Source organism: Ornithorhynchus anatinus, chromosome 2 (assembly GCF_004115215.2).
Source record: "Ornithorhynchus anatinus isolate Pmale09 chromosome 2, mOrnAna1.pri.v4, whole genome shotgun sequence".
Classification (NCBI taxonomy): Eukaryota; Metazoa; Chordata; class Mammalia; order Monotremata; family Ornithorhynchidae; genus Ornithorhynchus; species Ornithorhynchus anatinus.
In genome coordinates, this window is record NC_041729.1 from 47,830,835 (window position 1) to 47,854,256 (window position 23,422).

Genomic DNA, 23,422 nt, shown 5'->3' on the forward strand with positions numbered 1-23,422 from the left:
AATTGAACTGCAACTGTGAACCCGAGGTCTTTCTAAAAAAAGAATTCCTTAAAAATAGGTGATGCTAAGTTTGCAGCAGAGAGCACAGAAACGTGCTAGTTATATCTTGCGCCTTGAAGAAATCAGCCCCTGGTTGGCTGCCATGACTAATACTGAAATTGCCCTTCCTGGAGAAGTATCAGCCAGAGATACCGTGACGATCCACAGCGTGGGCGGAACCATCACAATCCTACCTACTAAAACCAAACCCAAAAAACTGCTCTTTCTGGGTTCAGACGGGAAAAACTACCCCTATCTCTTTAAAGGTAAGACCTCAGCATTTTTCCCATCCTTCTCGCAATAAACACTATCATGTTTCCCTTGAAAGAAGGAAGCTTTTTTAACGTTTCCAATTTGCAGTATAACTAGAAAATACGTGTTGCTCTTTGAAAAAGAAGTGGTGCTCTCTAATAGTTCAGTACTTGCGTGCCGACCGCCTTGAGCGTTTTCACTTTTAACAACTTCCACCGTTGTAGTAGCTTTTAAGAATTTTTTTGTTTTGTTTTTAGCAGGGGGAGGGTGGTTTCTGGTTTGGGAAGGGAGCGTCAGGGCTTTGAGGTTGAAGGAGTGGGCAGATAATGAAAACAATGCTGCTTTTCCTTTCCTCTCCCGATGTGATGGATTTTAATATCATAGCAAGAAAATGGGTGTTGGCTTTTAGTGATGCTCATGCCATCACCATTCTGCCTCCTGGGTGAAGGTGGATCCTTGCAGCTGCATAAGCTGCTCACACCTTGGTCTTCACTTCTCGCCTCTATTCTCAGCAGCAGAGCCATGAGGTCACCCAAGTGAAACTTTTCAAAACACAGAATAACGTCCTCTCCTCCCCGTTTTTGAGCACCTGGCCTGAAAATGCCCACGCAACTCTCCCGAATTCTGTATCGTAGGACTGGAAGATCTGCACCTGGATGAGAGAATCATGCAGTTTCTATCTATCGTTAATACCATGTTCGCTACCATCAATCGCCAAGAGACGCCCCGTTTCCATGCCAGGCACTATTCGGTGACCCCGCTGGGGACGAGGTCGGGCCTGATTCAGTGGGTAGATGGAGCCACTCCCTTATTTGGCCTTTACAAGCGATGGCAACAGCGAGAAGCTGCTTTACAAGCGCAAAAGGTAGCTACTCGGAGTACGTTCGCTCAGCCGTCAAAGCGCTCGTTTTCCCGGGGTTCTGAATGTGTGCACGATTCTTCTCGTACAGGCCCAGGATTCTTACCAGACTCCTCAAAATCCTGGAATAGTACCTCGGCCCAGCGAGCTTTATTACAGTAAAATCGGGCCCGCCCTGAAAGCGGTCGGACTCAGTCTCGACGTGTCCCGGCGAGACTGGCCTCTCAACGTGATGAAGGCTGTGTTGGAAGAACTGATGGAAGCCACCCCTCCAAACCTTCTGGCCAAGGAGCTTTGGTCTTCTTGTACTACACCTGACGAATGGTGGAGAGTTACCCAGGTATGCATGAGATGGAGACAGTTCTTGGTGGGGTTTTGGTTGGTGTTTCTTTTGGCATGGGAGAGGGTTTGACATGGGAACAGTTGGAGAGGCCTGGGTTTGAGCCCGGTGGCCGTTGCTTGGAAAATCAGAGCTGAGGCCTGTTATGTGAAGAAGAGCAAAATTAGTGGAGATTTAAAAAGCTAGCCGGGGCGAGAGGGGGGTAAAAATCAGCGCACAGTATTCATTCAGCCATATTTCTTGAGCATTTACTGTGTGCAGAGCACTGTCTTGAGTGCTTGGAAGAGTACAGTATAACAATAAAGAGACACATTCCTCGCCCACAACGAGCTTACAGTCAAGAAGGGTGCCCACAGTGCGAACTTCCAAGGTGGGCGTTGGGGTTGTATAACTGGAAAGATTTCAGGGCAGCAGAAAGATTCATAAAAATATGTCATGTGTCTGGTTGGTTTTTTTCCCCTATTGAAGTCTTACGCAAGATCCACCGCGGTCATGTCAATGGTTGGATACATAATCGGCCTTGGAGATAGACATCTGGATAACGTTCTTATAGACATGACTACAGGAGAAGTTGTTCACATAGATTACAATGTTTGTTTTGAAAAAGGTAAAGTAAAAGTGGATCTGAACACTGGGGAAAAAACCCCCTTCTGATCTAAAGCAGGCGGGAGGGGAAGGAGAGCTAGAGGGGCGGAAAAATGGTAAAATCTGTTCTCTCTTTAGGTAAAAGTCTGAGAGTGCCGGAGAAAGTTCCTTTCAGGATGACTCACAACATCGAAACAGCTCTCGGTGTAACTGGAGTTGAGGGAGTTTTCAGGCTTTCTTGTGAACAGGTAGGAGTCCATTCTGTTGGCCAGCATTTTGAGGGAAGATGGGAGCTCTGAGCTGTTCTCAGTTTTTAGTTCACTAAAAAAACAAGTAATCTGTGTGTAGTATGTTCTCCTTTGCATGGAATAACTGAATTGTTCTATTCAGTTATTTATATTTTATATATATACATATATAATTAACAGAATAATATATGAAATTAGTTTTGTTTTTTAAAAGAGAAAGTCAAATTCTGTAAACCTCTATTACCCGTGTAACAACAGGTTCTCCAAATTATGCGGCGTGGAAGAGAGACCCTGCTCACGTTGCTGGAAGCCTTTGTGTACGATCCTCTTGTGGACTGGACAGCCGGAGGGGAAGCAGGATTTGCAGGAGCTGTCTATGGCGGAGGCGGCCAGCAGGCAGAGAACAAGCAAAGTAAAAGGGAGATGGAAAGGGACATCACCCGCAGCCTCTTTTCTTCCCGAGTAGCTGAAATCAAGGTGAAGTAGTCTTCAGACTAAGGCTAGATGAGTAAAATGGAAGCATTGTGAATCGAGGTTCAGAGAAGCAGCGTGGCCTAACGGGGAGAGCACGGGCCTGGGAGTCAGAAGGACCGGGGTTCTAGTCCCGGCTCTGCCACTTGCCTGCTGGGTGACCTCGGGCAAGTCACCCAATTTCTCCGGGCCTCAGTCACCTCGTCTGACAAATGGGGGGTAAGACTGTGAGCCCCACAGGGGACTCGGACCGTGTCCAACCTGATGAGCTTGTTTCTACCGCAGCGCTTAGTACAATACTTGACACGTCGTAAGCGCTTAACTGATACCATAAAAAAGTTGAATTTCCACTTGTATATGCTTTCCTGGTGCTTAGTACAGTGCTCTGTACACAGTAAGCGCTCAAGAAACACCATTGATGATAAATACCCGTGCCGTTAGAGCCATTTTGTGTTAATTTGTTGAGCTCCGGCGGGTTTCCTGGGGATGAGGAGGGGCACCAACCCTCAGCAGGTTTGCAGAGGGAATTTCTCCCCTACTCTGGGAGCGAGGGTTGCTATGTCCCAAGCCGGTGCCTCTGCATAAGCAGTAGCCCCTAGTCTGGCCGTTTATCCGCTGGCACGGCTGGAGAGGGAGGCGGTGGCTCTCTTGCTCCCTGCCGGGCGTTACAGAAGCAAGCGGACATGGGGGACACTGCTTTAAATATAGAGAAACGGAATTTCTGGTGGGCGCAGGCTCCCTGGCGATGCATTCCAGACGTCAGCCTGAACCTTATTTTGGAAGAAGACATGGGAGGGAGTGAAAGGAAGGCTTTCTCATCATGCGGGGAGATTTTCAGTTCGTTATTCCTGAATGCAATGTTTCTAGTTCCACCGTTGCAAGAGTCCTGAATTCCTCACACCTTTTAGCTCTGAATTTCTCTTGAAGAAATGAAGGTTGTTTTACCTCCTTGTGTTACACAGGGAGTCGTAGAACTTGTTTTGCTGTATCCCATCTCATTAATGGAACAGCATGGCATAGTGGGTGGAGCGCGGGCCTGAGAGCCAGGAGGTCATGGGTTCTAATCCCAGCTCCACCACTTGTCTGCTGTGTGACCTTGGGCAAGTCATTTGACTTCTCTGTGCCTCAATTACCTCATCTGTAAAATGGAGACTGACTGTGAGCCCCATGTGAGACAGGGACTGTGTCCAACCCTTTTTGCTTGTATCTACCCCAGCGCTTACTACAGTGCCTGGCATGTAGCAAATGCTTAACAAGTGCCAATATTATCATTATTATTACTGATCATAACAATAATGTGCATTTTTCACAGAAGTGCACTGTAGGTGCCTCCTTTATCTTCGTACAGTCTCCAGTCTTCCATATACTGAAAAATGACTTCTCTTGCTTTTCACTCCCCAACGCTCTGCTCTTATTTCTGTCACACACTCCTTGGTTGGGTTTTGTGAACCCACTGCTCTCATTTTCTCTCCACCACCTCTCTTTCTGAGACAGCCCGGTTCAAAAGTTCCAGATGACCTCCACGTAGCTGAATCCATCATGCTGTTCCCTGCACTGATTCCCCCATAAAGCTTTTGGCTTTTTTTTTTTTGTCCTCCTCCTGGAAGTGTTGGCTCACCATTTTTCTCTGACCCAGTGCTCTCCTGATTCTCCTCCGCCAACTCCTTGGTTTTCTTTACTGACTGTTCTGTCGCCTCATCTCCCAATTCTGGGTAACCTTCGAAGCTCTGTTCGGAGTTCCCTCCTTTTTCTCACCCTGCACTCACTTTGTCTGGGAGCTCATCCACTCGCGTGTCTTCATTTACCACCTTTCCGCTCCCAAATCTACAACACCAGCTCTAACCTCTCCTGCTTTGTTCGTAATATCACTTTTCCTCTTGCCTTCAGAGCCCCTCCACGTGGATATCCTTCTGGCAGCTTAAACTGAACCCTTCAGCTTCCTTCCTAAGCCTATTCCTCTTCCTAACTTCCCTGTTTCTTGACAGCACCTCCATCCTCCCCATCTAGAAGCCTGCAGACTTTGACTCCTCACTGTCTTAGCTTTTTCATTTAATATATTGCTAAATCCTGCTGTTTCTTGCTCCACGATGTTTCTCGGCTCGGGATCGTCCTCATCATTAATCGCCCCATTTCGGACTTCTCCCCTCTGGACTCTGTTACACTCCATATCGGGATCATCTTTCTAAAGCGTTCTCCTCAGATTCCTCCAAAGGCTACCTGTTTCCGTCTGTGTCGGACTTCAAGGCTTTCTTCTGTTCCTTCTTCAGCAGCTTCAGCCTGACTGTACGCTCTCCCAAACAAACCTCCTCACTGCCCATGGCTCTCTCCCTTTCCTGGAAGTCCCTTCCTTCCTAAATTCACCAGACTGCAGCTCTCCCCATCTTGAAATCCCACCTCTTCCAGTAAGCGTTCCCCAATTAATTTTCTCCTTCTGAGTTGCTATCCTCCCACTTACCACCTCAACATTTATGCCCTCACAGCCACCCCCACCATTTGTATATCTATCATGTGGGCTTACTGACACAGTACTTTCATGATTCCCATTTTCGTTTAGACCGTGAGCCCGTCATTGGGCAGGGATTGTCTCTATCTGTTTCCGAATTGTCCGTTCCAAGCGCTTAGTACAGTGCTATGCACATAGTAAGCACTCAATAAATACTGTTGAATGAATGAATGAATTTCACGTGCTCAATTTCAACACTTATTCACCTCTCCCTATTTCCATTTCCTTTCCGCCCATCTGTAAGTAGTTTTGCTTGTGCTTCCCCCCACATTACATTTTAAGTCTCTTGCAATAAAATATCTATTGCAGTTTCCTAGCCGCTTAGTCCAAGCTACAGAATAGGCCTTGAGGAATTGAGTATTAAGCTTTCCTAATTTTCATACTTTTTCTAACAGGTGAACTGGTTTAAAAACAGAGATGAGATGTTGATTGTGCTTCCAAAGCTAGATGGAAGCTTAGAAGAATACCTGAGCCTACAAGAGCAATTGACAGATGTTGAAAAACTGCAAGGCAAACTCGTTGAGGAGATTGACTTTCTAGAAGGAGCCGAAGGAGTAGATCATCCCTCGCACACTCTGCAGCACAGGTTTAAAAATGATGTGTATTATTTCGTATGCATTTTTCAGTTAGTTAAAATATTGCAAGTAAATTAGTTGGAGGCGAATGTAAATGATAGTTTTTGCAAACAGCCCCAACTCCTTTGGTAGTAATTCACGTTTCTAGGAGGCATTTCCAAAATCTCTTCATTACTCGACAGACCTTCCTTCGACGTATGGTTTTTTTAATTTCATTTTTTAAAAATATTGTTGGTTTATATAATTTCTCTTGTTCAGGTATTCCGAACACACCCAACTGCAGACTCAGCAGAGAACCGTTCAAGAAGCCATCCAGGTGAAGTTGAATGAATTTGAGCAGTGGATAACACATTACCAAGCTGCGTTTAACAATTTAGAAGCCACCCAGCTGGCCAGTCTGCTTCAGGAGATTAGCACCCAAATGGACCTGGGTATGGACTCGAGTAATATCTTAATCTCCTGTGGAGAATCCTCTCCGCCCCCGGGCGACTTGACTCTTGCATTTCATTGTATTGTCGTGGTAGTAATACTGTGTTTCGCTTGCAAGGTCCTCCAAGCTACGTGCCTGCAACCACCTTCCTGCAGAACGCTGGCCAAGCCCACTTGATCAGTCAGTGCGAGCAGCTGGAGGGCGAGGTTGGAGCTTTCCTTCAGCAGAGGCGCTCCGTCCTGCGAGGCTGTCTCGAGCAGCTGCATAACTACGCGACCGTAGCCCTTCAGTACCCGAAAACCATATTCCAGAAACACCGAATCGAGCAGTGGAAGACCTGGATGGAAGAACTTATACGCAATACGACCATCGAGAGATGTCAGGAGTTGTACCGGAAGTAAGTTGATAAGGAATCGAGAGAAGGAAAACATTTCCCTGCGTGTTTTTCCCCAGACGAACAATGAAAAGAACTATTTTTTTTTTTACGGCATCGTATACCCCAAGGGTATAATGGTGTTATTTTAAAATTGATTTTTGAAATTTTTTTTCCCACATTTTCAGGGGTGGTTGAGTTGAGGCATCGTCTCGAAAAATAACATATTTTTACATCCTTATCCCAAAAGTGTTGATGAATAATTCAAGCTGCTTTCATAAGGAATCAAAGTAATCTTATCCGAGGTTGGAAACCCAAAATCTGTCTCTCTGCTGTCACTTCACAGATATGAACTCCAGTATGCCCCCCAGCCACCGCCCACGGTGTGTCAGTTCATAACTGCCACTGAAATGACTCTTCAGCGCTACGCGGCAGACATAAATAATAGGCTTATCAGACAAGTGGAGCGCCTGAAACAAGAAGCAGTGACCGTGCTGGTCTGCGAGGAGCAGTTAAAAGAAATTGAACGGTGTATTAAGGTTTTTCTTCATGAAAACGGAGAGGAGGGGTCCTGGAGCCTGGCGAGCGTTATCATCTCTGCACTCTGTGCACTTACAAGGTGGGTACTAAGATTATCGGATCCTAAACTTGCAAAGGGTTAAGCACCTTCGTGACCACTGCATCCGGCCATACACACCGTGCTCTACTGAGTCTGTAAAATATCTGCCGTTTCCCAGTTGCAACAAATGCAATACTGTTAAACGTGAACGAGTGAATAGATCTATGACGGGCGCCCCCGAATACACACGGGCTCATGTGACGGAAAGGATTGTGTGGTCGAGAAGGGAAGAACGCTCGCCTGGTGTGGGAATTCAGAATGTCGGCAACGGAAATATCAAAAGCCTGAAATAACTGAAAATTCTTGGTTTAGGCGCAACTTAATGATGGAAGGTGCCGCTTCTAGTGCTGGCGAGCAGCTGGTCGATCTGACTTCCCGAGATGGGGCCTGGTTCTTGGAGGAGCTGTGCAGCATGAGTGGAAATGTAACCTGCCTTGTACAGTTACTGAAGCAGTGTCACCTGGTCCCTCAGGATTTAGATATTCCCAATCCCCTCGAAGCTTCGGAGGCAGTTCACTTAGCTAATGGAGTCTACACCTCGCTTCAGGTGAAAGATCTGTGCGGTTGACATGGCCAGCTTCTCTCGGCCAGTCTTGCTTTTCTCTTCGTGTGTCGCGCTTAGTACAGTGGTTCGCGCCTCGTAAGCGCCCTTTAAACGCCATTGATGGATTGGCGTGTGGGAATTTTACTTTGGCATATGACAGGGTCAGTCCTTCCTTTACAGCCAGTATCATCTGTTCCTATCGTTGGTTCCATCTCAAAAGTTTTTGTTTGCTATTTCAAGAAAATAGATCTCAGGGTTGTGGCGGGGGGGGTGGGGACTGGATCGTAACTTAGGGGTGGAAAGCTTTTTTAGACCAAGATAGACATCTCACCTGCTCCAGTCGCTGGAAGGTACTTGCACGCTTGGACTGCTCCTCATTTCTAACACTATCCACGGACTGCTTTGTGATTAAATCTGATTCATACTTGAATAAGTTGGGTTAGATACTGGATTTTTTTTTACAAGACCATAGCTGGAAAATGTGTTCATATGCAGTCTGTCTTAAAATAGTCTCACTGGGTTTTAAAGGTTTGAATGATTCCACTGACTCCTAGATTTACAGTTAAGTTAGGTTTTATTCCTGTTATTGAGTAGCAAGATCTGAAGTACCGTGAAATATGCTCATTTCCCACGTTACAGGAATTGAACTCCAACTTCCGGCAGATCATCTTTCCGGAAGCTCTGCGATGTTTAATGAAAGGGGAATACACTTTAGAAAGCATGCTGCACGAACTGGACAACCTCATTGAACAGACAACTGATGGAGTTCCGTTGCAAACCCTGGTTGACTCTCTTCAGGCCTATTTAAGAAATGCAGCTATGGGCCTGGAAGAAGAGACACATTCTCACTATATTGATGTTGCCAGGTAAATTGGGTTTCCCCGGAAGTGAGTGATCATTTTCCCCCCTTTAATTCTTGGCTTATCTTTGATTTTACTTTTTTGACCAGAAAAATTGCCCGACTTTGTCTTTGGTTGCAGTGATACGGGTAGCCTAGTCTGTGGGTGTCGCGCTCTCACTCCGATATGCACCAGGCACTTCCCCACCCCCCATCGCTGAGCCGTACATCCCAAAACAAGTTCTCTAGACCCACAAACGCTTCGGTCATAGTACTAATGTTGGTATTTGTTAAGCGCTTACTATGTGCAGAGCACCGTTCTAAGCGCTGGGGGAGATATAGGGTCATCAGGTTGTCCCACGTGAGGCTCACAGTTTATCCCCATTTTACAGATGAGGTAACTGAGGCCCAGAGAAGTGAAGTGACTTGCCCACAGTCCCCCAGCTGACAGGTGGCAGATCTGGGATTCGAACCCATGATCTTTGACTCCCAAGCCCGGGCTCTTTCCACTGAGCCACACTGCTTCTCTAGAGCGCAGAGCACTCTACTAAGTGCTGAGGGAGAATACAAAGGAGGAAATTAGACACAGTTCCAGCCCCTTCGGGGGGCTGACAATTTGAGACACCTAATCCTTCCTGGATCCACCCTGGTCTCAGATGAGAAGGTGACTGAAGGCGGGGCTTATATCTCTGCAGCTTCGAAGGAGAGAAAGGGGAGAGTTGGTGAAGGAAGGCTATTGAGGCCTCTTCTCAGGGTCAGATTTTCATCGAGGCCCTCTCCGTCGAGAGACAGGGCTGTGAGAAGAAGCAGTCCCGGGATTGGGGGAGTGCCTGCTACATCTGGGGGCCCGAGTGTTCCGCTCCAGCCAAGTAGAGCTTGGAGATGGCCCAGTTGCGACAATCCGAATGTCTACTGTACGCTAAAAATAAAACATCCTGAAAACATCTAAAGAAAGCATCTTGAGAGAAATAACTCTTAGCAAGATTTTGAAAGAATCGATCTTGCCTGGCCGCCCAGCAACCTGCTTTCTCTTTTCAGTTAGTATTTATTGAGTTCCTCCAGGGAGCTGATTCCCACCTTTTCACCTCTCCCAACAGCCATACGTGAAAGGTAGTCTTTACTGTACGTCCTCTACTTGGGTTTGGGTATCCTGAGCTTGGAAGCAAGTTCTCCCAGTTCCCCTGTAAACACTGGGTTTGCATTCGAACAGAACCCCCTGCATTAAAGAAAATTCCTGTGGTAATACGCTGTGTCTGACAAAGTGTGCCGGATCTCGTGTCAGGCACACAACATGTGGGAAAAATGTTGCCTAGTTCTCCTGTACCTCTCTGTCCAAACGTGAGGTGAAAGTTCAGTCGGCCACTTCAAGGCAGAATTGAGTAGAGTTATTTTCCAGTCCAAAGCAAGTAACGGGGGTAACAGACTTCAGGAGACCAGTTAAATCAGCTAATAATGTGGTCCTATAAATTCAGAATGCACATTCCTTTGGTTTGCATCCAAAGAATGTGAACTGAAAGTTTTCTCCTCTGAGATAGAAGGGACTCCGACACTGGCTTAACTTCAGGGGGACCTGGGAAAGAGTTTATGGAAAAATTAGACTAGAAGGTGAGGAATAGCGGGAATCTGAAGTAACTATTTAAAAAAGTTCATTAGCTAGTGATAAGCCACTCCCTATTTATTTCAACATAAAGAATAAAATGATTGCAGGGCTCTATCCCTTTTAATTCAGAATTAACACCTTTTAAACTCTTGTAGGAATAAAACTAATTCCCTACCTGCTCGAAGTTGTCCTACTTTATCTTTCTTCAAAGAAAGCCTCCCTTTTCAAAGATTGTTCAAAGATTTTCAAAGATTTAAATTCCCTTGTCTTTCATAGAATACTCCATTCTCAGTATGGCGAATTGATTCAACCAAGGAATGGTTCAGTTGATGAAACACCAAAAATGTCCGCCGGTCAAATGCTTTTGGTTGCGTTCGATGGAATGTTCGCCCAAGTGGAAACCGCTTTTGGCTTGTTAATTGAAAAGGTAAAGGTTAGACTGTGTTGTAATGTCTAAGCTTAGAAGAACCTAAGAGGAGCAGTAGAACAATGAAATAATTCATTTTTCTTGGCACTCAGTTAAACAAGATGGAAGTCCCCGTATCGTGGCGAAAGATAGACATCATAAGAGAAGCCAGAAGCACCCAGATTAATTTCTTTGACGACGATAATCACCGACAGGTTCTGGAGGAGATTTTCTTTCTCAAAAGACTGCAGACCATCAAAGAATTCTTTAGACTCTGTGGTACTTTTTCTAAAACGCTGTCAGGTAAATGTTGCATATTTGTAAGATGGCTGGGTCTGAAGGTTACGGAACGGAGTCTCGTTCCTTTCCCTTTTACCGTACGTATTGTTGTAAATCCCACCTCCGTTCCCTCGAGAGATCGAAACGGTGAGCGGTTGTGACCCGCTCTTCCGTTTCTATCTTAAATGCCCGCCGACTGTCTCATTCTGTAGGATCGAGTTCGCTCGAAGATCAGAGCCCGGTGAATGGACCCGTTCAAATTGTTAATGTGAAAACGCTTTTCAGAAACTCTTGTTTTAGTGAAGATCAGATGGCCAAACCCATAAAGGCGTTCACAGCTGACTTCGTGAGGCAGCTCTTAATTGGCCTGCCTAATCAAGCCTTGGGGCTAACCCTTTGCAGTTTCATCAGCGCGCTGGGCGTCGACATCATCGCCCAGGTCGAGGCAAAGGACTTTGGGGCAGAGAGCAAGGTTTCGGTGGACGATCTGTGTAAGAAAGCCGTGGAGCACAACATCCAGATTGGAAAGTTCTCCCAGCTGGTCATGAACCGAGCCACGGTCCTGGCCAGTTCCTACGACACTGCTTGGAAGAAGCACGATTTGGTGCGCAGGCTAGAAACCAGTATTTCCTCTTTCAAGACCAGCCTGCAGAGAGTGCAGCTCCAGATCGCCATGTTTCAGGTAAATCACTTGTGGGAAGAAAATGTTTGACCCGCTTCCCCCGCCCGGCCGCCTTCCCTTCCTCGCTCGGTTTCCGTTTCCCCTCCCTTTCCTCTCCTCCCTCATCCGCCGTCTTTCTGCCTCGCCCCAGCCGTCGGCTGGCTCCACGGGTTCAGACGGTGGTCTGGCCGCCCGCCCCGCGGTGGACCGTCCCCGAGGACTCCTCGGGTCGGGGCCCGTCCTCCTGCCCCGTGGTGGATGCCAGTTCGGCCACCCTTCCTCCCTGCACTGGCTCCTCTCTCTGCCGCTCGCCCACCCCAATAATAATAGCATTTATCAAGTGCTTACTATGTGCAAAGCACTGTTCTAAGCGCTGGGGAGGATACAAGGTGATCAGGTTGTCCCACATGGGGCTCACAGTCTTAGAGAAGCAGCATGGCTCAGTGGAAGGAGCATGGGCTTGGGAGTCAGAGGTCATGGGTTCGCATTCCAAGGCTCTGCCACTTGTCAGCTGTGTGACTCTGGGCAAGTCACTTAACTTCTCTATGCCTCAGTTTCCTCATCTGTAAAATGGGGATTAAGACGCTGAGCCTCACGTGGGACAACTTGATTATCCTGTATCTACCCCAGTGCTTAGAACAGTGCTCCGCACATAGTAAGCGCTTAACAAATACCAACGTTATTATTAATCCCCATTTTACAGATGAGGTAACTGAGGCACAGAGAAGCTAAGTGACTTGCCCATATCGTGTCTCTTGAAACAGTAAAACATTTTTCACTTTGAACGGCCGAAACTTTTGAGGTGCTTTTCAATGATGGATGGGAGAAATATTTTAGAATGTTCAAATTTACTGAATCAGGCGGGTTACTGAACAGATTAGTCTTTTTGAAAGCCATTCAGGTCATTCCATTTGAAAATTGAAGTATAAAGTAAGAGTTTAACTTGAAGACACTTTTGGCTTAAGGCACTCAAACGGCGCTCTCGTTCCTACCTGTCCTCGTTCCTCTCCCACTGCGATGCAGCCCGCACTCTTTCCGCCTCTGACACCAATTTACGGATCGTGCCTCGATTTTCTCTCTCCTGTTGTTGACCCCCTTGCTCCTGCCTACCTTCCTCCCTGGAACATTCCCCTCCCCATACCCCGCTGTACACCGCTTCGCATCTGACAAACCATCCCTCTTCCCGTCTTCAGAGCCCTACTAAAATCGCATTTCCTTCAAGAACCTGTTGCTGATTAATTTCTCATCTCCCTACTGTATTTTCCCTTCCCTTCTGCGTCACCCACGTCCTTTATGACTGTAGCCCCTAAACACTTGGAGTCTCAGCTCGATCCAGCCCCCACAGCGCTTATATATACCTTTCCTTATATATGGTACCTTCCCCCCCCAGTCATTTATTTTTAAAACCATCTTCCCCCGCTGGATTCTAAGCTCCGGATCGAGTGTCCCCCCACCGTTTTGTCCTCTCCCAAGTGCTTATTGCAGGGTGCTTCGCAGGGCGCTCAGTGAATACCATTGATCGATTGATGGTTTATGGGAATTGTGTATGTTCATTTTTTTCTTTTAAATCTCCTCCTCCAAAAGTGGCAGCACGAAGATCTCCTAATCACCCGACCACAAGCCATGTCTGTGACTCCTCCACCTCGCTCTGCTATTCTAACAAATATGAAAAAGAAGCTGCATACCCTGAGCCAGATCGAAACGTCCATTGCAGCGGTTCAGGTACGTCGTGCCGTCGTTTATTTTTTCCGAGCGCAGGAGAACCCAGAAGTGACCTTATCGTGGAGCGCTATCGGGAGCAAGCTTTTGAGGACCTCCTAGACCCTCCGTAAGCACAAGCCTGGCCCGTTTAGAATTGGCCCACCCAAACCTCAGACCTTTAATTAAAAAAAAAAATACTGCCAGAACTGTGAAGCAAAATTTCAAGAAAGTAGGACTCCTTGACATTCAATAGTATTTATTGAGCGCTTACCATGTGCAGAACACTGTACTAAGCGCTTGGAATGTACAAATCAGCAACAGATAGAGACAGTCCCTGCCCTTTGACGGGCTTACGGGAGTATTGGGTGACTACATAGGTAGCGTGATCCCACTAATAGATTTACATGTTCTTGGTCTCAGCTGCTCCCGAGCTCAATTTAGGATTGAATGAAAAGAAGGAAAAACACTAAACCTGCATGAAGCCTCTTTCTCTTTCCCACTTAGCGCGTCAGTGGTCAGGCTGCCAGAGGACAGGAGTCGGAGGTCTCCAGAACTTGATCGGGCTCGTCTTTTTCCTGGCCCGATCCAATTCTAGACTCAATAAATACGATTGAATGAATGAGTTGAACTCTCCAAACTCAAGATCTAGATGCAGAACTCAACTTCATCTTTTTATTTAACCCAAGCAAAGCTATTTCAAGCAGTCGGATTTAATGAGAGCTTACTGTGTGCAGAGCACTGTCCTAACGGCCAAGGAGAGGACAGGACGACAACATTAGCACACGCGTTCCCTGCCCCTAGACAGCTTACAGTCTAGAGAGAGAGACAAGGAAAAGAACTGTATGTTAGTTGGCTTGTGAGAATTCCTAACCTCCCTCCCATTTGCCTTCGTTCCAGATTCCTTATTTCTCTTCTTACGGTACTCCTACTTTTGAATTAGTGTTGTGTTTCAGAGGTGCCTGCACTTCTGTCATCCCTGTTACAAAGAGAGGATAACCTCAGCTAATTATCTTTCCTTTTCTAAAGCCCAAAAGCCTCACATTTTCAGCTTTAACCATGATTCCTTCTTCTGTAGGGCCACGTAGAAATAATAATATGTAATATGCTAAAACGGGCAAGTGCTTAATTTGGCTCCAGGCACGTTAAGCTTACCAGGTCCTGGAGGAATTTGGTAAATTACCTATCTGTTTGCTAAATTGAGCCCTGGAGATATAAGGCACCTTCCAGAAAAAGCAACCATGCATTTTTTCAGAGGTCCAACAGGAACAAAGTCCTCCTTCAGGTGCTTCAAGTATTCTTTCAAGATCTTAATTTATTCTTTCAACAACTTTTCAAGGAAGAGGACAGTTCTTATTGTCTCCGTTTTAACCCCCAAGGGCTCTAACACCCAAGAGCTCAAGTCCCTGGGAATGGACAGCTGCTCTCCCAGGTCAATGCTATTCACTTCACAATTGCTCCCTCCTGCCTTCGTCCCAGATAAGGCCCTGAGTGTCGGTTCGTTTCTGTTTAGGAAGCTTGACTTATGCATTCATTTTTTTTAATCAAAATGTGCAAGTATGTCGTGAAATGGTGGGGTTTTTTTAAATTTTATGAATTCGTTACATCTAATCTAATACATCTAATACAATACATCTGCTATCTAAATAGCACTACAGGTAAAGTCATTTATGAAGGTTCCAGTTTTACACTTTGGCTTTTAGGTCAGGTGCGTGTGACTTACCGCAGCATTGCCATAATGGCGATTGCTTTTTTTATGAGTGTCTTATTTAAATGACAAATTTAAGTGATTATTTGGTAGGTTTTGAGGCAAAATTGTCAAATCCTAGTGAAAATAAGAGGTGGTCCCACGAGGGGCAGGTTTGGGTGAAGGTTCTCAACTTGCCCGTACCTCTTATCTTGCAGTTTCCTTACACAGGATGTTGGCTTCGAGTTCACCAATTTAAAAAACTGGATGAAATCAGATCATTACAAACTATGATAAAAATAAAACTCAAGACTCACTTTAAAATGTGTGGCGTACTTGTGTGTGTTTGTTTAGCTAGGAATTTGGCTTGCCACCAGTGAATGTTAGTTCCTAGAGAGCCAGGCCAGGGTTATTGTCTGTGCGTCCTCTTTGGTTCCCAGCAGTGGGGTTGCTCAATCGTTATCCTCAAAAGACTCCTTGTTATTGCAGGAGAAACTAGCAGCCCTCGAAGCAAGCATCGAACAACGTTTGAAGTGGGCAGGAGGGGCCAATCCCGCATTGGCTCCAGTCCTACAAGATTTTGAGGCAACAATAGCGGAAAGAAGGAATCTCGTTCTGAAAGAAAGCCAACGAGCAAATCAGGTACCCTGAGTTCATAATTGTGTGATTATGAATTAGATTTTTGCCAGCCTAGAATTCAAGCTGCCGTCCTCCCTTCTAAGTGAGTTGTTACAAATGGGAAATGGGAAAGGACAGGCGGGTGGGGGAAATGGAAGGAAAACCTGTAAGGAGGGGACCAAAGAGCAGGCAATGGCAAATAAAGACATTAGGAAAACGGTTTTCGGTTTAGTGGGAAAAATGAATCGACGGCCTGTTGCCTACCTTGGACTGAACAGCGTGAAGTTTGCTGTCTCCCTGCCAGCAGTGCAGACCCAAGCGATTTGTTTTTAAGGCAGCAGTGAGCCAGATGACCAATCTATATGAAGGTTCACCTTTTTGGAATTTCTTGTATTTTCTCTTCCTCCTCCCCTGCCAGAATGCTCCATTATTTTGGGTTTTGTTTGACTTTGGCATGCCAGCACTCTAAGACTGCCTAGGGGTTGAAAAAACTCCTCTCCCGCAGGAAGCGAGTCCATGTAGACTTGGGGCAAAAGAATGGGGAATCCTCTTGGACTTACCCACCAGGCGTGCGGATTTTAGATAATGAGGAAATCCTGGGCTGTTCTGGGAGCTTGTTCCTGTCTACGACCATTAGGAATGGCAGAGAGTTCTCCTGGTAAGACCAGAGAGGGAGCTTCGCCTCCTTGTAGACTGGAAAACCTGCTCTCCATTAAATCTGTTTCAGGGTGAACCATGTAATATGAACCGAGAGTTGTTCCATTTGTTTTGCTGATTGGGAGATATGTTCTCTCCCTATTATTGTTTCTTTGCCACCGTAGTGTGCCTTCTCCCCCAGCCCAGACAGCACTCTGCTTCATGTTCTAGCACACGTTCAGCTTTGGGCCGCCTTTTGGTTGGGAAAGTAAATATTTAGCTCCAGTAAACCCGCCGTCCGTCATTAGCAAGTGCGGGAAAAGTGTTCTGAATCCTGGATCCGATTCTTGCTAGGGGGGAATGTGATGACAGCATTTTGGTAGGGAAAGAAAGGTTTGCCTCTGAAGACAGTCACGCCAAAAAGAAGTCGAGAAGCAATGAAGACAGCACAGAACGGAGATTCAGGAGGCCTGAGTTCTAATCCCTGCCCCACCACTTACCGGCGGAATAACCTTGGCCAAGTCATTTAACTTCTCTGTGCCTCAGTATTCTCATCTATAAAATGAGAATCAAATATGTGTTCTTCCTCCCCTTTAAACTGTGAGCCCCGTGTGGTGCAGGGATTGTGGCTAATCTGAGTGCATTGTACCCGTCCCGGCACTTAGTAGTGCTGACAGAGTCAGCACTTAAATGACATCATTATTATGATTATTGTTGTTATTGTCATTATAGAGGTCATCAAAACGCATAAGGCAATTGGCATAGAGTTGTGGGGCCTTCCTTCTGTGAACACCCGTAGGCCCACGTGGCACAGCCTGCGCAGCTACAGCCGGGCCATACGTTACTTCCCCGACTTCTTTAGCGCCTCAACCTCCGTCCCAAACCTCGGGCTTACTTCCAGCTATTTACGAACATCCAGCAGCGCTTGATTCCTTGATTCCTTATTCCTCAATACATTCTATTAATTTGCCACGAACGAGGCTCCGAACCCTTTCTGGATGAATTGGCTTTTCCAGAACTTGGACAGAATTCCCACCTGGAGGGCGGAGGCGGCGGTAGGACCGCCATCTTCCTCATGACCGAGGAAGATAGAATGAATGAGTGAACTATGCCATATTGAAGACTGGTTAGTTCTCTCGTAATGGGTGTTTTCACTATGCATCTTGATGTAACACTATTGTAGAATTGTAGAAAGTTATTTATTGCGCCTGAGTTGTCTTGTTTTTGTCCGTCTGTCTCCCCCGATTAGACGGTGAGCCCGTCACTGGGCAGGGATTGTCTCTATCTGTCACTGAATTGTACATTCCAAGCGCCTAGTACAGTGCTCTGCACATAGTAAGCGCTCAATAAATACTATTGAATGAATGAATGAAGAGCCTGGGCATTTTACATCAGTAGGAGTGGTGTTGGGGAGAGGAAAACCCCGGCCGCGGCTTCCGACGTGGTCGCCATTTGGGAAGAGTCCCCGGGTGTGCGGGTCGAGGAGGGGGCTGGGAGTAGGGAAGGCAGTGAAGGGAGATCCGGAAGGCTCCAGCGGACAGGTCACCCCACTGGGAAAACCACCTCCGGGATCAGAGGGAGCCCCAAGCAGCCGGCACCTTTTCCGAACACCTGTCGTCACTTCCCCAGCCGCCACCTTACGCGAGGACGAAGTGCTATCAGCCTGTTGTTGTTTCCTTTCCTGTTTGTCATAGGTCACTTTCCTCTGCAGCAATATCATTCATTTTGAAAGCCTACGAACGCGAACTGCCGAAGCTCTAAATCTCGATGCTGCCTTGTTTGAACTCATCAAGCGCTGTCAACAGATGTGTTCGTTTGCCTCACAGTTTAACAGCTCGGTTTCTGAACTGGAACTGCGTTTACTGCAAAGAGTGGTAAGACCTGTAGTCACTTAAGAAGAAGAGAAAGTGGGTTGTAGAATGAAGGGAGTATGTCCAACCGCTCTGTTCCATAAATAATTAGATCCTGTATTACCTCTTCCTGAGCTGTGGTACAGCGTGGCTCAGTGGAAAGAGGCTGGGCTTGGGAGTCAGAGGTCATGGGTTCGAATCCCGGCTCCACCACCTGTCAGCTGTATGACTGTGGGCAAATCACTTCACTGTGCCCTAGTGACCTCATCTGTAAAATGGGGATTAACTGTGAGCCTCACCTGGGATAACCTGATGACCCTCTATCTACCCCAGCGCTTAGAACAGTGCTCTGCACATAGTAAGCACTTAACAAATACCAACATTATTATATAGGGGTATTTAAGGGATTCCACTGTGCTTCATAAGACTTTACCAGTATTTTGTTTAATTGAACGACCGCTTTCGGCAGGAAATAGTTCTGTCCAACGAAAGGGGAAGCAGACGTGTAACAGAAGGGAAATGACATCCAGCCGTCATGGCCATGTCCCCAAGTAGCTGCGGAGGTGATCTGAAGGCACAGTTAGAGTGTGTAATGTCTCCTCTTCTCTCTTGGTCCATTAGAATGAACTGGAGGTGTGGGTGGTGAGAGATAGAGCCTCCGGATTGGGCATCCAGACACTAAGCCCTGTGTCCGAGTTGCTTTCAGGTTTTATCCCCGTCAAGGGCCGATGGACTCTAATATGGTTTTCGAACAGAGCCCGTGACAGAACCGGGAACAGGAACTAGATTTCCTGCCATCGACTGTTTTGTTTCCTTCCGGAAACCAGAGCGAGTAAAAAAAATCGGCAGTCTCTGGGCCCAGTTTTGTCATGAACTGAAAAGGGTATTGGGGAGCAAATGCTGCCTCCCGAGAAACAATCTCAAAGCGAAAGGCTTTGAAATGAGACCACGTAAGGGTAAAAGAAATTTGGAGGTTGTTCTGAGTGACTTTAAAATCAGAGTGTTTGTTTTAGGGTTCCGGTCTCGAACCTCCCATTGGCAGCCCTGAATGGCTTGTTTCTGCACACAAACAACTGACCCAGGATATGTCTACTCAGAGGGCGGTTCAAACAGAAAAAGAACAGCAAATCGAATCAGTCTGTGAAGCAATTCAGAACCTTGTGGATAGTATTAAGACAGTGCTTACCGGTCACAACAGGCAACTTGGAGATGTTAAACATCTATTGAAAGCAATGGCCAAGGTATGGCTTTAGATAAATGTTTTCTTTCTCTCCTCTCTCTTCCCTCCCCCCCCTTTTGGCCCAGTGACTCACTTAATTGAGATTGCCGAATTGGGGGATTTAATTTTTTTTTTATCCATTGATATGACACAATCAGTTTATCTTATAATTTGGGAAGTGTGTTACTGAAAAACATAGCATGACAAGCTTGGAGCTGTAGTGCCTTGAACAATGCCAGAATGCATGCACAACACCATTTCTTTCTAGCATATATTGTGTCCTATATATGTGGAAAAAACACCCTTAATTCCTCAACAGTATTCTGACCGATTGAAAAAAGAAAAAAGCCTTAGGGTAGACCTGACTGTCTGTAGAACCTTAGTTCTTACGTCATTCTTGGGGATTTCCTCATTTTAGGAATAATGACCAAGGATCTTTTATTTATTCTAATGGGTATACGTGAGTGTTTCGTTTGCGTTGAGGGGATCCATTTGTTCCTGTAGGTCATTGATTTCTGTAGGTCATTTTCAAGTACATTTTTTTGGATAAATTTCCCTTTCTACCACAGTTTTATCAACTTTGGTTTTGAGTATTACTACCAGAATGTATAGTTCTGAGTAATTAGGATTTCCATAAATTTACTGGAAACATTTACAATTAAATTCCCCATGTAATCATTAGTATTTTTGTTTGATCTCCACAAACCATGAATTTCACCCAGGACACTCCCCAAAACCACCTTTGTTCCATAAGCCCTTGATCCTGCCAATTGTAGTTTGGCTGAATGTAGATACTTTCAGAAATCTAGCCCTTTGGCAGGGAAAAGCCTGAATTATAAAGTTCTTAGAATGATAAAACAGTAAAGGAAATGAAGCCTAGTTCCAGACGTAAAGGCTTCGTAGCTCGTCTTTTCAAACTTCTAACTACCTCATGGTAAGATTCACGGGAAAATTGTCAAAAAGTTCCATGGCCCGACAGTTTCTTATAATAGAACAGATAAGAATGTTTTGTAATTTTTAATGTCTTCATTCTAGGATGAAGAGGCTGCTTTGGCAGATGGTGAAGATGTTCCCTATGAGAACAGTGTTAGACAATTCTTGGGTGAATATAAGTCATGGCAAGACAATATTCAAACGGTATTGTTTACATTAGTTCAGGCTATGGGGCAGGTTCGCAGCCAAGAGCATGTGGAGATGCTGCAGGAGATAACTCCCACCTTGAAAGAGCTGAAAACACAAAGCCAGAGGTAAAAAATAGTTTTTGTTTTTTTCTGGATACTTAAATTGGAGTATTTTGATTTGAATATTTAAGATTTGGTCTTTCTCACTTTGGGACCCTTTTATGTTTAGTAAATTTAAAGTTACAGTTATGGGCATTCTTGAAGCGGATAGTTACCCGAAATCAATTTTGTAATACCCGATTGTCTTTGCCTTCCAGTATCTACAATAATCTAGTGAGTTTTGCATCACCCTTAGTCACAGATGCAACAAATGAGTGTTCCAGCCCAACATCATCTGCTACGTATCAGCCAACCTTTGCTGCAGGTACATGATGATAATTAATAATAATAATTATGGTATTTGTGGAGTGCTTACTGTGTGCCAGGCACTGTACTAAGCACCGGGGCGCATGCAGGCAAGCCGGGTTGCACACAGTCCCTGTCCCATGTGGGGCTCATAGTCTCAATCCCCATTTTACCAGGTAACTGAGGCACAGAGAAGTCAAGTGACTTGCCCAAGGTCACACAGCAGACAAGTGGTGGGGCTGGGATTAGAACCCGTGACCATCTGACTCCCAGGCCCGTGCCGCAGTCACTCCACCATGCTGCTTTTCTACTTCTTTCTGGCTTAGAATAATGATGGAATTGTCATAGTGAATGTGTGAGGAATTAGGGAATATTTTTGTTCGTGTGTTTATGGTATTTGTTGTTATCACTCAGTCGGTGGTATTTGTTGAGCGCTTACTCTGTGCAGAGCACCTTACTAAGTGCTTAGGAGGGTACGATACATGAAGAGAAAAGCAAGTTTGGCAGATAGAAGCTGAAAGTGTCAACCAGTGGTGTTTACTAGGTCCCGGGCTCTATATTAAACAAAGCACTGGGGTAGATATAAGATAATCAGGTTGGTCACAATCCATGTCCCACATGGGGCCCACATTCTCAATCCCCATTTTATAGGTGAGGTAATTGAGGCACAGAGAAGTTAAGTAATCTGCCCCAAGTCACACAGCAAAGCGGCGGAGCCGGGATTCAAAGCCAGGTCCTTCTGACACCCAGACCCGTGCTCTGTCCACTAGGCCAGGCTGCCTCTGCTTTTCGGAACAGTCTTCCAACCACGTGGGTTGGAATGCGATGAAGCGTCAGATTGTAAACTCCTGGTGGGCCGGGAGACGTCTGCCAACTCTGACACAAAGTTGCTTTAATACAGGTTTCGCCCAAAACCCGAGGTGCGCGTTATAAGGAGACTTGTCTCTCTGGTCAAGAGATAGACAAGATTCTGGGCAATAGGACTTTAAGGGTAGCTATGTGTATGAAGTTCACTGTGCCCCTCTCATCCCTCCTTAGCCACTAACCCCTCAAGAAATTTTAGCACGACTTTCAAAATATTCACCCCGGAATAAAAATACAAAGGTTTAAACCCCACCTGCATTTTTAAAACTTTAAAACGGATCTTCTCTGGCCACAGCATGTTATTACTACATACGTGCCAATAGATGCATATTCATTCCTTCGGTCATATTTGAGGGCCTACCGTGTGCGGAGCACTGTACTGAGCGCTTGGGAAAGTACAATTCAGCAGTAAAGTGACAACCCATCCCTCTTCAGAGGGAGGAAATGTTGCTGAGGATGAAGCGATCACTATTTCTCCCTCGTTTCCATATCAACGGCTCATTAAAACGACTTTCTCTTATCAGCGGTCCGCAGTAACACTGGCCAGAAGACTCAGCCTGAAGTTATGTCGCAGAATGCAAGGAAGCTGATTCAGAAAAATCTTGCAACATCAGCAGATACCCCACCAAGCACAGTTCCAGGAACTGGCAAGAGTGTGGCCTGTAGTCCTAAAAAAGCAGTCAGGGATCCAAAAACTGGAAAAGGTAACTTACTTCATTGCAGCTAATTAAGGATCTGGGTTGTGCGTTTTATCCTTTTATTGGAAGTGGTGATTCATCACGTCTGTCTGTTGGCTTTAGCTGTGCAAGAAAGGAACTCCTATGCAGTGAGTGTGTGGAAGCGAGTCAAAGCCAAGTTAGAGGGCCGAGATGTGGATCCGAACAGGAGGATGTCTGTTGCTGAACAGGTGATCTATTTTAAAAATTACATACATATACATATATATATATATATAAACCCCCTCAGCAAGACCTGGCAAAATCCAGGTAAGTGTCACTCTACCTATCCGGAAGAACAGTGGACAGTAGATTGAAGAAACCAGAGGGGAACCTACACTCATTAGTAATCACGAATAGCATCGTCTCCATTTTGAGGGGAGACTCTCCCGTCCAGCTCTCTCCCGCCTACCTTACCTCGCTGAGCTACTTCAGGCCGAACCGCACTCTGTGCTCCTTTAACGCCAACCTACTCTCCAGACCTCGGTCTCATCTGATCCCGTCGTCGACCCCTTGCCCACGTACTCCCTCGAGCCTCAGACTCCCTCTTTCTTCGTGTCCACCGGTCTTGCACTCCTCCCATCCTGCACCCTCCTAAACCGCATCTCCCCCAAAAGGCCTGGTGTCCCCTATCCCTCCGACCCTTTGTGTCACCCCAACCCTTGCCTGTTGTACCCCTAATTCCTTCGATACTCACTTCAGCCCCGCAGCACTTACGTACATATTCTTACACTCTACTATTTCTCTTTAATCTGTTTTAACGTCCATCTCCCCGGTAGACTGTAAGCTCCTTGTGGTCAAGGGGTCGTGCCTTCGAACTACGAACTGTGTTGTACCGTTCCGTACTTCCCACGTGCTTAGTACAGTGCTCTGAAATACACTGAGCGCTCAGTACCTACCTTTCGCTGACTGATAGAACCTTGGAGCTTGCTCGGATTATTTAACGAGAGAGATTGTGATATTGAGGGAGGATTCATTAGGCTTGG

The 23,422-nt window shown here is 46.1% G+C and overlaps 1 protein-coding gene across 2 annotated transcripts in view; it reads left to right on the forward strand.

The window, feature by feature from the left end:
- Positions 1-23,422, forward strand: part of SMG1 (SMG1 nonsense mediated mRNA decay associated PI3K related kinase) — a 117,293-nt gene that overhangs the window by 88,118 nt on the left and 5,753 nt on the right. For both annotated transcript variants that reach the window (XM_029058053.1, XM_029058054.2), the window contains 23 exons: positions 59-305; positions 927-1,156; positions 1,242-1,490; positions 1,959-2,097; positions 2,214-2,323; positions 2,582-2,800; positions 5,693-5,883; positions 6,131-6,303; positions 6,420-6,699; positions 7,022-7,294; positions 7,607-7,841; positions 8,478-8,704; positions 10,553-10,703; positions 10,796-10,985; positions 11,174-11,643; positions 13,207-13,344; positions 15,497-15,649; positions 17,956-18,135; positions 19,125-19,352; positions 20,366-20,577; positions 20,769-20,875; positions 22,245-22,424; positions 22,521-22,627. In XM_029058053.1, coding sequence (XP_028913886.1) covers positions 59-305; positions 927-1,156; positions 1,242-1,490; positions 1,959-2,097; positions 2,214-2,323; positions 2,582-2,800; positions 5,693-5,883; positions 6,131-6,303; positions 6,420-6,699; positions 7,022-7,294; positions 7,607-7,841; positions 8,478-8,704; positions 10,553-10,703; positions 10,796-10,985; positions 11,174-11,643; positions 13,207-13,344; positions 15,497-15,649; positions 17,956-18,135; positions 19,125-19,352; positions 20,366-20,577; positions 20,769-20,875; positions 22,245-22,424; positions 22,521-22,627 — 4,689 coding nt within the window. The remainder of the gene's footprint in view (positions 1-58; positions 306-926; positions 1,157-1,241; positions 1,491-1,958; positions 2,098-2,213; positions 2,324-2,581; positions 2,801-5,692; positions 5,884-6,130; positions 6,304-6,419; positions 6,700-7,021; positions 7,295-7,606; positions 7,842-8,477; positions 8,705-10,552; positions 10,704-10,795; positions 10,986-11,173; positions 11,644-13,206; positions 13,345-15,496; positions 15,650-17,955; positions 18,136-19,124; positions 19,353-20,365; positions 20,578-20,768; positions 20,876-22,244; positions 22,425-22,520; positions 22,628-23,422) is intronic.